This window comes from Uloborus diversus, unplaced genomic scaffold, assembly GCF_026930045.1.
Source record: "Uloborus diversus isolate 005 unplaced genomic scaffold, Udiv.v.3.1 scaffold_12, whole genome shotgun sequence".
Classification (NCBI taxonomy): domain Eukaryota; kingdom Metazoa; phylum Arthropoda; class Arachnida; order Araneae; family Uloboridae; genus Uloborus; species Uloborus diversus.
The window spans coordinates 2,629,165-2,643,149 of NW_026557876.1; the positions used below are offsets into that span (position 1 = coordinate 2,629,165).

Below are 13,985 nucleotides of genomic sequence, written 5' to 3' on the forward strand. Positions count from 1 at the left end.
AATACTTTTTAAAGGCTTGACATTTAAAGGTTTTTTCACATTTTAATGTTTTTTTTTTTTTTGATGGATGGTTTTTATGGATTTTGCAATTTTTGTTTTTTTAAACGCAACTTTCAATTTTGTTTGCTGGTTTACTTTAACCTGAATTTAAATACTTTTTAAAGGCTTGACATTTAAAGGTTTTTTCACATTTTAATGTTTTTTTTTTTTTTTTTTTTTTGATGGATGGTTTTTATGGATTTTGCAGTTTTTGTTTTTTTTAAACGGAACTTTCAATTTTGTTTGCTGGTTTACTTTAAAAATATCATTAAAGACACAAAATAGTGTGAATTATTAAGTTATAGAACATTGAGTAAACATGACGAAGATACACCGTTAACGTTTCGTAACTCGAAGTTATGAGCTCGATCGTTTCAAATAACAATGCATGTATAATTAGAAGTCTTCCTTGCTTATTATACCGAGAAATAGTAAAGATAGTGTCTTCTAAAGAACGTTAGATCATTTAGAATGTTTCTGAAACGGTCAGTGGCTCCTAACGAGTCTACTCCAATCAAAGAGCTCTAAACTATATTGTCCGCCAATGATAACTCTATTAACATGCACGCTCACCTCACACCTATATTAGCAAGCTGAATCATTCAATCCTCCGTCCACATACTTACTCTTATCGGAGCCAAACTATATCTCCCGGTGAGCCCTACGTCACTGCACCTTTGACTCTGACGCATTTCGTTTCTAAACAAATATACTTCAGTGACTGGGGATAGGTTTTGATAGCAGGCGTTTACATAACAACTTGCAGTTTACCCATTCCTAATATTGTGAACGATCTTGCTTTGCCTCTGTAGGTTCCAGATTTCTACCCGTTTGTTTTCCCATTTTTTTAGCAGAAATTTTTCTTTTTCCGGTTTTTAAGTACAGTTGACTATCGATCACCAGCGCAGATAGAAATAATTTCTGGCGGGTTTTTTTTTTATCAAAAATACCGTCTGAAGGGGATTTTTTTGAAAAAAAACAGCTCTTTTATATGCATTAACTACTTTATTAGAATTTGCATTTACGTTAAACCAATACTTCTGGGGGGGGAGAGGTATTCCCCCCCCGAACCCCCTCCCCCTTCGCTGCGCCACTGCTACCGATTAACCGGGGCGGACGGGAAACGCCTGGTCATGGATAAGGTCCCTGTTGATTTCTGCAAATTTAATGAAAATAAAAAAAAGTGACGCAAAATGTAAAATAATAGAACAGTGCACAATTTATTACAAAAGAAGAACGAAACAAAATAATTATTTAAAAAAGGAGAAGACTTTTAATTTTATTTACGTAATAGAAATTTCACACCGATAAATTTGTGACCAATCACCGATATAAGTATCACCGATAAACTAGCGATAAATGAAACTAAAAGTGTTTGTTCAGCTTCTCTATTTTTCTCTTGTTCTAAATAGTTTAGTAACGGTTTAGGTGAAGTCCTGGACGACCCGCCATTCGGATCATCCGATTCCGGTTAATCGAGAGTCTAATAGAGACGTTTTGGGTCAATGTGGACGGGCTCTGTGAGGCAAGGGACGCACGGGCAACGGCGGGCAGCGAGTCGGCTGATATGTGGAGCGGCGGCAAGAACACGTGTTGTCCCAAAATCGATGGGAATTTTCATTCCTTCTTTCAACCCAGAATGCGTCTACAGCAGGAACCGACAAATATGAAGCAAAGTAATCCCACACTAAAGTGTTTCCCCACACCTCAATATCCGATGCATTTCGACATTTTATTTTGTTCATTTTTTTAAAATTAAATGCCTAAAATGGTATCAATGAGTGTACATGATTTTCTCCACTTTTTAGCTACAAATCCGTGCATGACCAATGACCATGCGGCGTGAGGCATAGAGTGGAATCGAGTACCGGTTGCCAGGACGAAACTCTAGTAGTACTTTTCTTTCTTTAGTTTTTCATGATCTCGAACTTATTTTTTATGCTTATACATGTAACATTCAAAAGAAAAATGAATAGAAATAGAATTTAAGTTCCGGGAAGTTAGGAAAAACTTTTCGCGTAAGAACTCAGTTCAAGCGCTAAAGGCTTCTTAGTTCCACTTTCAAAACGCTGTGAAAATAAAACTACAGCTCAGAATGACGTCAAACTTCAACGGAATATTATCGAAGAAGGGGGAAAACGAATGGCAGAAGAAAAATAAATAGTTGGAATTTTTAGCAATAGATGGCTCAGCAGGTGTCAAAACATGTAAATCAAAACACCTGTCATGCGCACGACTCATTGAAGTTGCCATTTCCCTACAGCCTGGCCGTCCCGATCACCTGATCTTAACCCGTGTGACTTCTGGCTATGGGGGTATCTGAAAGCTGTTGTGTTCAATGCTCCGATTGCAAACTTTGCTGAGCTGAAGGCACGCATTGCGCAACACATTCTAAACATGAAACATTTCATGCTGTTTCTTGATTTCAACTTGTTTCAGAAAACAGGAGGGGGACAGCATATTGAACATCTTTTGCGCCAGTCTCACGAAAATTAAAGACCGATTTGATTTTTGCTGATGCTTTTTCTTCGGTTTTTAGCCTCAGGACAATTAAAAACCGTCACGATAAAGCCTTTCCCTGCTTGTTAAACATTACCAAAAACCTATTACCAAATGATCATGCCGTGGCACGAGTTTCATTGTTGAAACACGCACGTTACTCGATCATCGGCCATTATTTATGTGAGAATTTGCAAATTATAACGTCTGTTATGTGTTGATATTTTTTCTTTAAAAAAAACCTTTTAAAGTTTTAAGTTTTTAATTTATCATTTTTGACTATTGATTTAAAAATGGTGAAATCTCTATTATTATATGCTGCACTTTGTTAACATCCCCACCCCCTAGAAAATCCTGTTCATTGGACAGTCGGCATAAAAAAAATTTCTGTTTGTCTAACCACGACCTCCCTTAGTCACGTGTTTTTGCCGTCGCCGCATTCGTCCAACAACACATCTCCGTAACAGAAACCAACACTAATAAGAGAGATTTTCTTTGATCCCGAGTCCTAATCGGTTATGATTGCCAAAAAGTGGAAGCAAAATATAACGAGTGCTGGGTGCTCTTCACTGACGACTCGCTACAGTCTTATGAGAGTTCTGTCGTTTGCTAAGAGATGGCAGCACGAGTACACTGCAGGACTACTCTTATTTATTTATTTTCTTCTTTTTTGCTTGCTCCGATCTGCGATACACGACCACAGCCTTCTTTTTTTTTCTTCATCTGGGCTGCAAATTACATGTGAGAAAACGTCTAAAGAGACACAATGATTAAATTTATAATAAATTGCAATTTTAACGTATAGTAAATATTCTTAGTTCACACTTAATAGTTCAAGAGAAATTGTAACACCTTGGTACTGTAGTGATTAATTTTCGCGCATAGTATGTTTGGTTCATGCTTAGTTTTATACGAACGAAAAAACAATAATTTCAAGTTAAATGAATATTCTTTGCAACAACCTATTGTTTGATAAGAGGGGTATCAAAAAGCAAATTCTTCTGAGATGTATCGACATTTTAATAAATATGTAAATTCAGCTTATTCGGTTATTTTCAAATTTTGATTGCATTAGAAACGTTTCATTCATAATACTTAGCTTTCAAGCAGACATAGAAAGAATTCCTATAAAACTGCTGAAAGCTATTTTTGATGTGATTTTTTTTTTCTTTTCTTATTTCTTTCTTTTGGAAAAAAAAATTAAATTTTTTATATTCTGGAAAAATACATGGATACCTATAAATGATACTGCAAAAAGCATTTTCTATTTTTTAAAATAGTGTATTTGCTTTTGAGAACATTTAAGAATGGATCCAGTAGTTATAACTCTCTCTTTCTGTTCAGAAGCTTTTGTTTGAGTTCAATATATTTTTCTTCTCATTTGAAAAAAAAAAGTTGAAAATTTGAATGATGTGTCCTAAGCAATTTATGTCAGCTTCGCCAATAAAATGCCAAATATAAACTGGAAACCTACTGAAAATGAGAAGATAGGATCGTGATGAAAATTTCGTCGCTTATATGGGATGGTTAAGCAATTAAAGGCCTTCTGAATTTACTCTATAAGTTGTTTAAAATACGTAAATTTTAAATTCGTTCTAAGATTAAAACACCAGTGTTCCAACTTTCAAATCATTATAATATTTCCAGTAACCGAATTCTAATGAAAAAATCCGAATTTAATGAGGAAAACGAGGCATAGCTGCCTTCTTAGTCGTCCCTTTCTCTCTCTGGAAGCACAAATCAGGTAAAATTGAAGATTCGAAACCGATGTGTCTAACAGATGGCAGCACGATCCAACTACGACACCGATAGTTGCACTCACACATCGATAGTTCCCTCTAGCTCTACTAGATGGCGGCACGAGGCCACACACAACGAAAGAAGCTAAGATTCCTAGATACAGTCAATATGAGAGTGAAGTCACCGTTCGGGGGGAGGAACTAGACTGTTCGATTTTTATTCCATGCACCGTAGTTCTACTGGGGTTGCCCGGGGTTCTTTTTATATAGTTTCTACAGTGTTCTTTCTGCGGCAGAAGCGCGTTCGAAGCGATGTTTCCAGTGGTCTGTTTCGAACGCTGCTTGGTGCCTCTGTTCCGTTCCATAAGGGAAGCAGGTGTGAGTGTTGCTGCCCACAAATCGGCAGCAACCTGAAACAGAAAGAAAGACTTAAATTTACATTTGAAGTAGATTTACACATCACATTTAAGAACGAAAAAAAAAAGTTTGATATATACAGTCGGACCTCCATATATCGAAGTAGCAAATTGCCGGAAAAAAATTCGATGTATAGAAACGATCTTATTTTATCATAAAAATCTCCTAAAACATTAAATGTAAAGCTAATTTTCGTGCATGAAACCTAATTTTTAATTTATACGAGCATCGGATTAAACGAAAGTTAATAACTGAAAAATTAACAGAAATGACATTTTTGTACCTTCATACATCTTCATTCTTCGGCAGTTCAACTTGATACGCAACATGAGGGGATTTTCGTTCTGACAATGTGATCGAGAGAAAAGTAAAAAATCAATCTACTTAACTTGAAAGATTTTTACTGAAGCTAAAAAGACGAGGAATGATAATCAACAGACAAAAGGGAGAACTTGAAACTCATTTTAGTGTTACTGGTTACAACTAAGATTTGAAATAAACTTGAGGGAATTTAAGAACTCCAGAACGGAACAACGACCTATCTACACACCCCTCAAACTCGGATTTCTTATGAGTTTCTTAGCAACCTTTAGCAACCATAATTTTCTCCCCTGACCTTCATTTTTCATGAGACAAACAGTCTAAAGTGGGAAAAAAAATCTACGAATGTCTCGAAAAAATGTTCGATATATAGAGATTTTTTCGATATATAGAAACAATTTTGATATGTGGAAGTTCGATATATGGAGGCTCGACTGTATATATATATATATATATATATATATATATATATATATATATATATATATATATATATATATATATATATATATATATATATATATATATATATATATATATATATAGGCTGCCCTCGTATAATACAGTTAATTCGTTCCGTGTAGTATCGAAACCATGTTATACGAGCCTTTTTTAAAAATAACGCTTTAACTTATTTTTTTACTTTAAACTTGTTTTTCTCTTCGAATAAGCTCTGTCAGTATTTAAAAATTTTATTAAAAAAATTTCACCGTGAAATATTGAGTATTTTTCGGTGGAAAATCTGTGAATTTCAATAAAATTGCCTTATTTTTTTTATTTTGGAATTTTTTATAAAACTTTTAATTAAGTACAGTAAACTCCCGATTATCCGCGGAATAGGGTGGCACAGTAACCGCGGATAAGCGAAAGCCGCGGATAATCCGAACAATGGGTAAAAAACGATACTACTGTATACAATAGCTAAAAAATATGAATAAAACTCAAACACACATTTAAGTCATCGCTAAAAACATTGCTACATTGCATCTACTAACATTAAATGTAAAAATATATACGCATGTGAAAGCTAAAAACGAACAGTAACACAATCATAAATTATAAAAAACATTTAAAATTAATAAAATTAATTGTGAAAATACCCGCGGATAATCCGAATCGCGGATAATCCGACCACCGATAATCGGGAGTTACCTGTATCATAGCATGGGTTCTCAAACTGTGAGTCGCGACCCCCTGGGGGATCGCGGGATGCGTCCAGGGGGTCGCGAGACATGGGAGAAAAGTTTAAAGAAAATAAATTTAGTGCCGTGTTTTTTATTAAAGATAAGAGTACACATAAAGTTTTTAAGACACATCCAAGATGGTTTTTGTGTTCTATTAGTTAGTATACATGAGATTGTTTGGAATTAACTAATTTTTTAATGTCCGGAAACACAAAAAATAATGTCAGTTTCCAGCGTCAAACGATTTTTTTTTTTTTTAAATTCGTCAATGTTTTTAAATCTTTGTTCACAGTTGTAAAATATCGAAAATGGCATCAAAGCTTTTAATGCTGTTGTAGACAGTTCTGGGTATTCCTTTTTAATACTTATCCGAAATTCGTTATACCTATCGAAAATTATAAAATAATTCAAGAAACAAAAAATCACGTTTATTTTAATAGTTCCTGGTGTTTCTAAGGATAAAACTTAACCATTTGTTTGGGTTTTAGTTATTGTTTTAGGGTTTAGACAGAGTTAAAACTTCGGGGGTCGCAATGTCAAAAAGTTTAAGAACCCCTGTAGGTTTTTAGCTATTGTTTTAGGGTTTAGACAGAGTTAAAACTTTGGGGGGTCGCCAAAATACTTAGTCTAAAAGGGGGGTCGCAATGTCTAAAAGTTTAAGAACCCCTGCAGGTTTTTAGTTATTGTTTTAGGGTATGGACAGAGTTAAAACTTCGGGGGGTAGCCAAAATACTTAGTCTAAAAAGGGGGTCGCAATGTCTAAAAGTTTAAGAACCCCTGTATTAGAGTAACTTACATTTGAAAGGATTTTTTAATATATTGAGACGAAACGAGTATAGAAAAATTGGCATCAACTGTAAAATAAGCTTATTTTTCGCTCAAATTTCCCATTTTTACAGGAATGTTTTGTTTATTTTTGCTATTTTTAATCGCTCTTGAATTTACAAAAATGCAGTAATTTAATATTTGATTTTTCTGAGAAAAACAAAAAACAAAACGGACTCCAAAAGTAAACCCTTAAAGTAACAAAAAAAAAAAAAAAAAAATTAAAACATTAAAAACCTGGCATAAACTAAGGGTATGAAGCACTGGTGCACCCACGGGTAAGGAGGGGGGGGGGGGTCTAAAACCCTCCCAGAGATTAGTAGAATTCAGAAAGTATTGAACTAATTTTTTAATTTTGTCTACACTTTGAATATTCCTGCCAGATAAAGATGGAGCGAAAAATCGAAAAAAGAATAAGAGCGGGACGCAAAATTTGCCTTTTGAACCAAACCTTGATCGATAAGTTTCGGGCTCCCCTGCAAAAAGTCATCAGATCCCCTTAAACGGCATTTTTGTAGCTCCTCCCACCCCCACCCCCCAAATAACAAATTTCCAAAAATGCTGTGTCTTTTTGTGCCGTTGGTATCTTATTTGTTGCATCTTTTCAGCAGCTTCAATGAATCTATTTAAATGTTTCAAATATTAGTATTTTATGGTTTTTTAACTACACTAAAACTTGCAAAGTTGACTACCTGTCTATGTTGGCCGCTTTTGTCAGGAACGGAATTAGTCCTATCTTATATAATGAAGGAAAACCTCTGTAACTGACCACCTGTCTATCTTGATCACTAATGAACCAAGTTTGGTTTGGAGTATTGTAAAAAACCCTTTGTAAGTTCACCACTTGGTTTATTTTTTTTTTAATTTTATTTAGCAAATTATTTATTTATTTTTTTATATAGTTTTCCAAGAATATTTTTGATGCCAGACCAGCATTTTACCAACTGAATGAGACAGCAGCATAACTAAACCTCCTTTTGAGTTTAACTACTAAGAACCCTTTTATTCTCCAAACTTGTTTTTCTTTTGTTGTTAAACAAAAAAAATTGTAATTTTTGATTAACTATAAATTTGTAGGAACTATTAATACAAAATGAGTAACTTTTCATAAACAATAAGGTTTTTTTTTTTGATCAATTGACTGAAATTTTAAATTTGCATGACACATTATACGTTATTCTGGGAAAATAATCTCTAAAAATATTTGAATAACATTTTAAATTATTGTTTTAAGGTAATACTAAACAAGGAAAGTGAGTTGAACAGAAAGAGTAAGTGTCAATTAGTCAAAAAATGAATACATGGTGCAAGAATTGCAAAAAAAAAAAAAAAAATCATTACCCCCTTTATAAGTTGAGCACCTGTCTAAGTTGACCACCAAAGTACTGCACCGCAAGTGGTCAACTTACACAGGCTTCACTGTACTTGTCTAAGCGCTTCTGTAGAGTACTGTATTCGCGATTATCCGTGCAGCAAAAAATTTAAATTTAAAATTTAATTAAAACTAAAAATGATGCCAAATTTTATAACATATTTTATTACATATTTCATTACTAGTACCAGTGTAATATTTTTTTGTATTAGTAGAGTATCGTAGTTAAACCGAAGTATTTTACGTACCACCGTGTACTTTACCTATAGCTTCCAAATACACTTTTCTGCGTGCTTGGTCATTTTCGGATTATCCGTGCTTTTCGATTTTCCGTGTACAGCCGTATATTAACCAGCACGGATAATTGCAAATACTTTCAAAAACTGCTCTTCCCTTTACACCTTGATTTTTAAGATTTCCATTCATCAATTGGTAGTGAAAACATTTTTATAGCCATATATCCGTAGAATATTGTGTCACATGTGACAAGGTGAGAGTAGGGGGTCAAATTATGGAAAAAAAGTGTGACATCGTCCTTTCTTCATTTTCTATGGACAATATCTAATAATTACTTAATCTTATCATGAGTTCAAACCAAGGGCGCCCATATGCAAAATTTTAAGGGGGGGGGGGGTGCTCAAAAATTTTCCTCATGGTTTAGCAGAACATTTTATCCATGGAAACCGATTTCAGTACAGATTAGACATATTAAATTTTTAATAACTTACTCATTAATGACGACTTATTAATGATACGATTAAAGAGATTTTTTAACCACTAGGGGGCTATCGCCCCCTGCTCGCTATCGCTCGCCAACCCCCGGAACTGCTTACGCAGTTCCCTGTGGATCGCTTCGCGATCCATGCTCGCTTCGCGATCCATGCTCGCTTCGCTCGCTCGCTGTATGCCAATACATTAGCCTAGCTAAAATTTTCCGTAAAAATTAAAGTTGGTAATTGCATTTAGGTCAATATCCATTTAACCAATATGAAAATTACGTTCATAATGTTAATTTGTCTGCTTTAGCCAGATTTTCGACAGTTTAACTTTGCTGTATGTAAGATGACTGCCTTGGCAATGTGCACAACTTTACCATTATAGATACAAAAGTGTCTGTCATTGCTTTGGAGAGATTGCACTTCTACCTGTTGGTCCGCGGAAGGTATTTTATTTCCCTTCTACCACCCATTGGAAAACCAATGAAGGCATTCCCCCATCCGCCACCTGGGGACGCGCCCTCTAGGGGTTACAGGCTCCCCCGAGGGATGTATTTACATTATTTACACTCTTATATATATTTACATATTTACACTCTTATATATTCTAATCTGAGAAAACTTCCTCATATACACAATTAAAAATGTCCCGTTTGGGAGCCACAACTGACACTGCTTCAAAAGATCTTGTTCTTGATAATGCCACATAGAGCTGGCCATGACTAAAAACAGGCTCAGAGAGCACCAAACATATTTTCTCAAACGTTTGTCCTTCTTGTTGTTATTCTGAATCCTTGCCACGTCACGAACAAAAAATGGTTTAACTAAAAACGCGAAAACTCGCCAAGGCTACTTTGCTTGCACAATACTAAAACTACTATAACCCTAAAGAAATTTGGCGAAACCTTTCAGCTGAGAATAAAAGGAATAAAGTAAATTCTTTCTCGGTTATTCATTTTGAACTGAACTGTCGTACTGAAGCAGAGAATAGACGACGCTCAAAGCGCCTACGCGTTCAAAACAACATTGCCGATGAACATGATTGTGGAGCAATGTGTGAAGAATGCGAATTTTGTGGTGCTCTTTATTGGCAGAAAGAGCGTAATACTGCAAATAAATATACTAAATGTTGCCATGACGGAAAGGTGCGGTTACCGGCATTGTGTGACGCACCTGATCTGTTGAAGGAACTGCTGACTGAAAATTCCCCAGCCGCTAAAAATTATCGGCAGCGAATCAGAGAATACAACTCTGGAAATGGCTCGTCTTAAATTGGATTCAAGAACGGTTTCCTGCCTTCTTTGAGCTTTTCTTTGCTGATTAAGGTTGAAATGGGCCACAGCCCGACTCAAACTCATCTCAAAAAAAAAAAAAGTTCGTTGAGTATTCTGTGATTCAAGATTTCAAAACAACGTAGAAGTTTGTTTACATGATTTATCGGCGAAGTGTTGCCAACAGAGGTTTAGAAATTCACCCCTTCATTTGCCGGCACGTAAGAGAATTATATATATAGATTTTTGCAAAGAAAAAAGTACTAAAAGCAAGACTTTTCTGATTTCAAAGGGGGGCTTGAGCCCCCCTTTGCCCCCCTATATGGGCGCCCTTGGTGCAAACATTCTCTTCCGATAAAATGGACGCGTGTGAGTACGAGTAGCGGTAGTGCTCACTTTGTCATCAGAGGGAAACGGGGTCCTTCCTGCACCTCAGTAGGCGGCGTAGTTGGCGCCGGAGGGCGAGACGGGGGGCATCCCCATGGCTCCCAGCTGCTTCTCCCCCTGCGCCGGAACGCCGTCCCGCCAGCTCTTGTACTTGTTGTAGCAGTCCGCTGCGTACAAGATGGCGCCCACGAACCCGAAGAACTGGAAAAGAGAGAGTAAGAATCAAGGATTTATCAAGGATTTTTCAAGGACTTCCCACCATTGTGCCAGATGGGGAGTCAGTACCCTAAAAATTTTCAAAAATCCGATTTTTTGATTTTTATGTATTTTGAAACTCCATTTCAATACCTTTTTAATGATACCAACTTCTTGATCGTGCTCATATTAGAAGTGAGTTAAAATAAGCTTCAAAAAAATGCAATCCAATTTTGATGAGGTATGATTTTTCCCTTTAAATTGCAATATCTCGAAGTGGTACTTTTGAAACTAAATGTACCTTTTTCTTTGAAACTAAATTGTGTTAGGCTTTGAAATTTTTACCACTTATTCCATACATCGAATTGTATATACTGAAGTAAAAGTTTTCTCATATTCGAAACATATTTTTTATAAGGCTGATTTCGTGTTGCAAAATGGCATTTTTTTGAAAAAAATGCAGTGACTTACACATTAGAATTTTTAAAAAAAAGTATGCTTTCTTTCTGTAAAATTTTACTTCAGTTTAGAGAAAAGAATCGATTTAAGGTACAGAACAAAATTCATAGTTGTATCTTTAAATGAACTTGTGCAAATTAACATTGACGGTATAGGGGGTACTGACTCCCCTTAAAGCGATCGAATTTTTTTCAAACATCCCAACAATTTTAACTAAAAGGAAAAAGAGATTAAGATCAATAAACTCTGGCATGCTACACTTAGACGGATTATCCCGAGAGGAACTTCTAGTCAACCAGAAACAGCGATGGACGCCCAGCAGCCAGTCCCCAACCAGCATGAAGAGAGCCCAAGTTCCAGCCAACCAGAAACAGTGGCGGATGTCCAGCAGCCAATCCTCAACTAGAATGAAGAGAGCTCAAAATCCAACCAACCAGAAACAGTGGCGGATGTCCAGCAGCCAATCCCCAACCAGAATGAAGAGAGCTCAAAATCCAGCCAACCAGAAACAGTGGCGAATGTCCAGCAGCCAATCTCCAACCAGAATGAAGAGATATCAAGTTCCAGCCAACCAGAAACAGTGACGGATGTCCAGCAGCCAATCCTCAATCAGAATGAAGAGAGCTCAAGTTCCAGCAAACCAGAAACAGTGACGGATGTCCAGCAGCCAATCCCCAACAAGAATGAAGAGAGCTCAAAATCCAGTCAACCAGAAACAGTGGCGGATGTCCAGCAACCAATCCCCAACCAGAATGAAGAGAGCTCAAAATCCAGCCAACCAGAAACACTGGCGGATGTCCAGCAGCCAATCCCCAACCAGAATTAAGAGAGCTCAAGTTTCAGCCAACCAGAAACAAGGACGAACGTTCATCAGTCAATCCTGGCCCAGAGCAAAGGGAGAGCTAGCTCTTCCCACAGAAATAGTGACAACACATCGATATCTGCATCAGTTGCTCCAGAAGGTATTTTTTTAATCAAAAAATTCCCTTTCAAAAGGTATTATTGATCAGAAAAAAACCTTTAGCAGGTATTTTTGATCAAAAATAATCCTCCAGAAAGTTTTTTTTTGTCAAAAAATCCCCTTTCAAACGGTATTATTGATCAAAAAATTCCTTTAGAAGGCATTTTTGATCAAAAAGAACCCCCCAGAAAATATTTTTGATCAAAAAGAACCATCCAGAAGGTATTTTTGATCAAAAAATCCCCTTTCAAAAGGTATTATTGATCAGAAAAAAACCTTTAGCAGGTATTTTTGATCAAAAAGAACCCTCCAGAAGGTGTTTTTGATCAAAAAATCCTCTTTTAAAAGGTATTATTGCTAAAAAAAACCTCCAGAAGGTATTTTTGATCAAAAAGAACCATCCAGAAGGTATTTTTGATCAAAAAATTCCCTTTCAAAAGGTATTATTGATCAGAAAAAACCTTTAGCAGGTATTTTTGATCAAAAAGAACCCTCCAGAAGGTGTTTTTGATCAAAAAATCCTCTTTTAAAAGGTATTATTGCTAAAAAAAACCTCCAGAAGGTATTTTTGATCAAAAAGAACCCTCCAGAAGGTATTTTTTTTAATCAAAAAATTCCCTTTCAAAAGGTATTATTGATCAGAAAAAAACCTTTAGCAGGTATTTTTGATCAAAAAGAACCCTCCAGAAGGTATTTTTGATCAAAAAATCCTCTTTTAAAAGGTATTATTGCGAAAAAAAACCCTCCAGAAGGTATTTTTGATCAAAAAGAACCCTCCAGAAGGTATTTTTTTTAATCCAAAAATCCCCTTTCAAAAGATATTATTAATCAAAAAAACACTTTAGCAGGTATTTTTGATCAAAAAGAATCATCCAGAAAGTATTTTTTTTATCAAAAAATCCCCTTTCAAACGGTATTATTGATCAAAAAACTCCTTTAGAAGGTATTTTTAATCAAAAAGAACCCCCCAGAAAATATTTTTGATCAAAAAGAACCATCCAGAAGGTATTTTTGATCAAAAAATCCCCTTCAGAAGGTAGTTTTGACAAACAAAAACCCTCCAGAAGGTGTTTTTGATCGAAAAACCCCCTCCAAGAAGGTGTCTGCGCTAGTGTTGTCGTGTGACCTGTCGAGACTCTGGATGCACATACACTATAACTACAATATACCACTATAACTATTTAAGCAATGCTCAGGAGCCCCTTAGCCCTTACAGCTCTGCAAGTTGGTACAAGTTATTTTGAAACCCGGAGAAGGGATGCTTTGTAATCCAAAGGGAACTCATAATGCGTTTTTAATCTGTTTCTTTCCAACTGACGATTTAAATCTTTGCGAATCAATCTTCGGGGGCTGGTGAGCGTTAACGAGCAGGGGGCAGAGGCCCCTAGTTGATTTAAAAAAAACCCTTTAGAAGGTATTTTTGATCAAATAGAACCCCCAGAAGGTGTTTTTGATTTTAAAATATCTCCTTCAAAAGGTAGTTTTAATCAAAAAAAAGCCCTCCAGAAGGTGTTTTTTATTTTAAAATATCCCCTTCAGAAGGTAGTTTTAATCAAAAAAAAAAAAAAAACTCCAGAAGGTATTTTTAATTTTAAAATAT

At 35.7% G+C, this 13,985-nt stretch overlaps 1 protein-coding gene across 1 annotated transcript in view; it reads right to left on the reverse strand.

Annotated features, from left to right (window-relative positions):
• Positions 1 to 4,382: 4,382 nt before the first annotated feature.
• The window catches only part of LOC129232420 (MARVEL domain-containing protein 1-like), a 38,232-nt gene continuing 28,629 nt past the window's right edge, over positions 4,383 to 13,985 (reverse strand). The window contains exons 5-6 of the mRNA XM_054866565.1: positions 10,780 to 10,971; positions 4,383 to 4,687 (exon numbers count right to left, since the gene is read on the reverse strand). Coding sequence (XP_054722540.1) covers positions 10,816 to 10,971 — 156 coding nt within the window. The 3' untranslated portion in view covers positions 4,383 to 4,687; positions 10,780 to 10,815. The remainder of the gene's footprint in view (positions 4,688 to 10,779; positions 10,972 to 13,985) is intronic.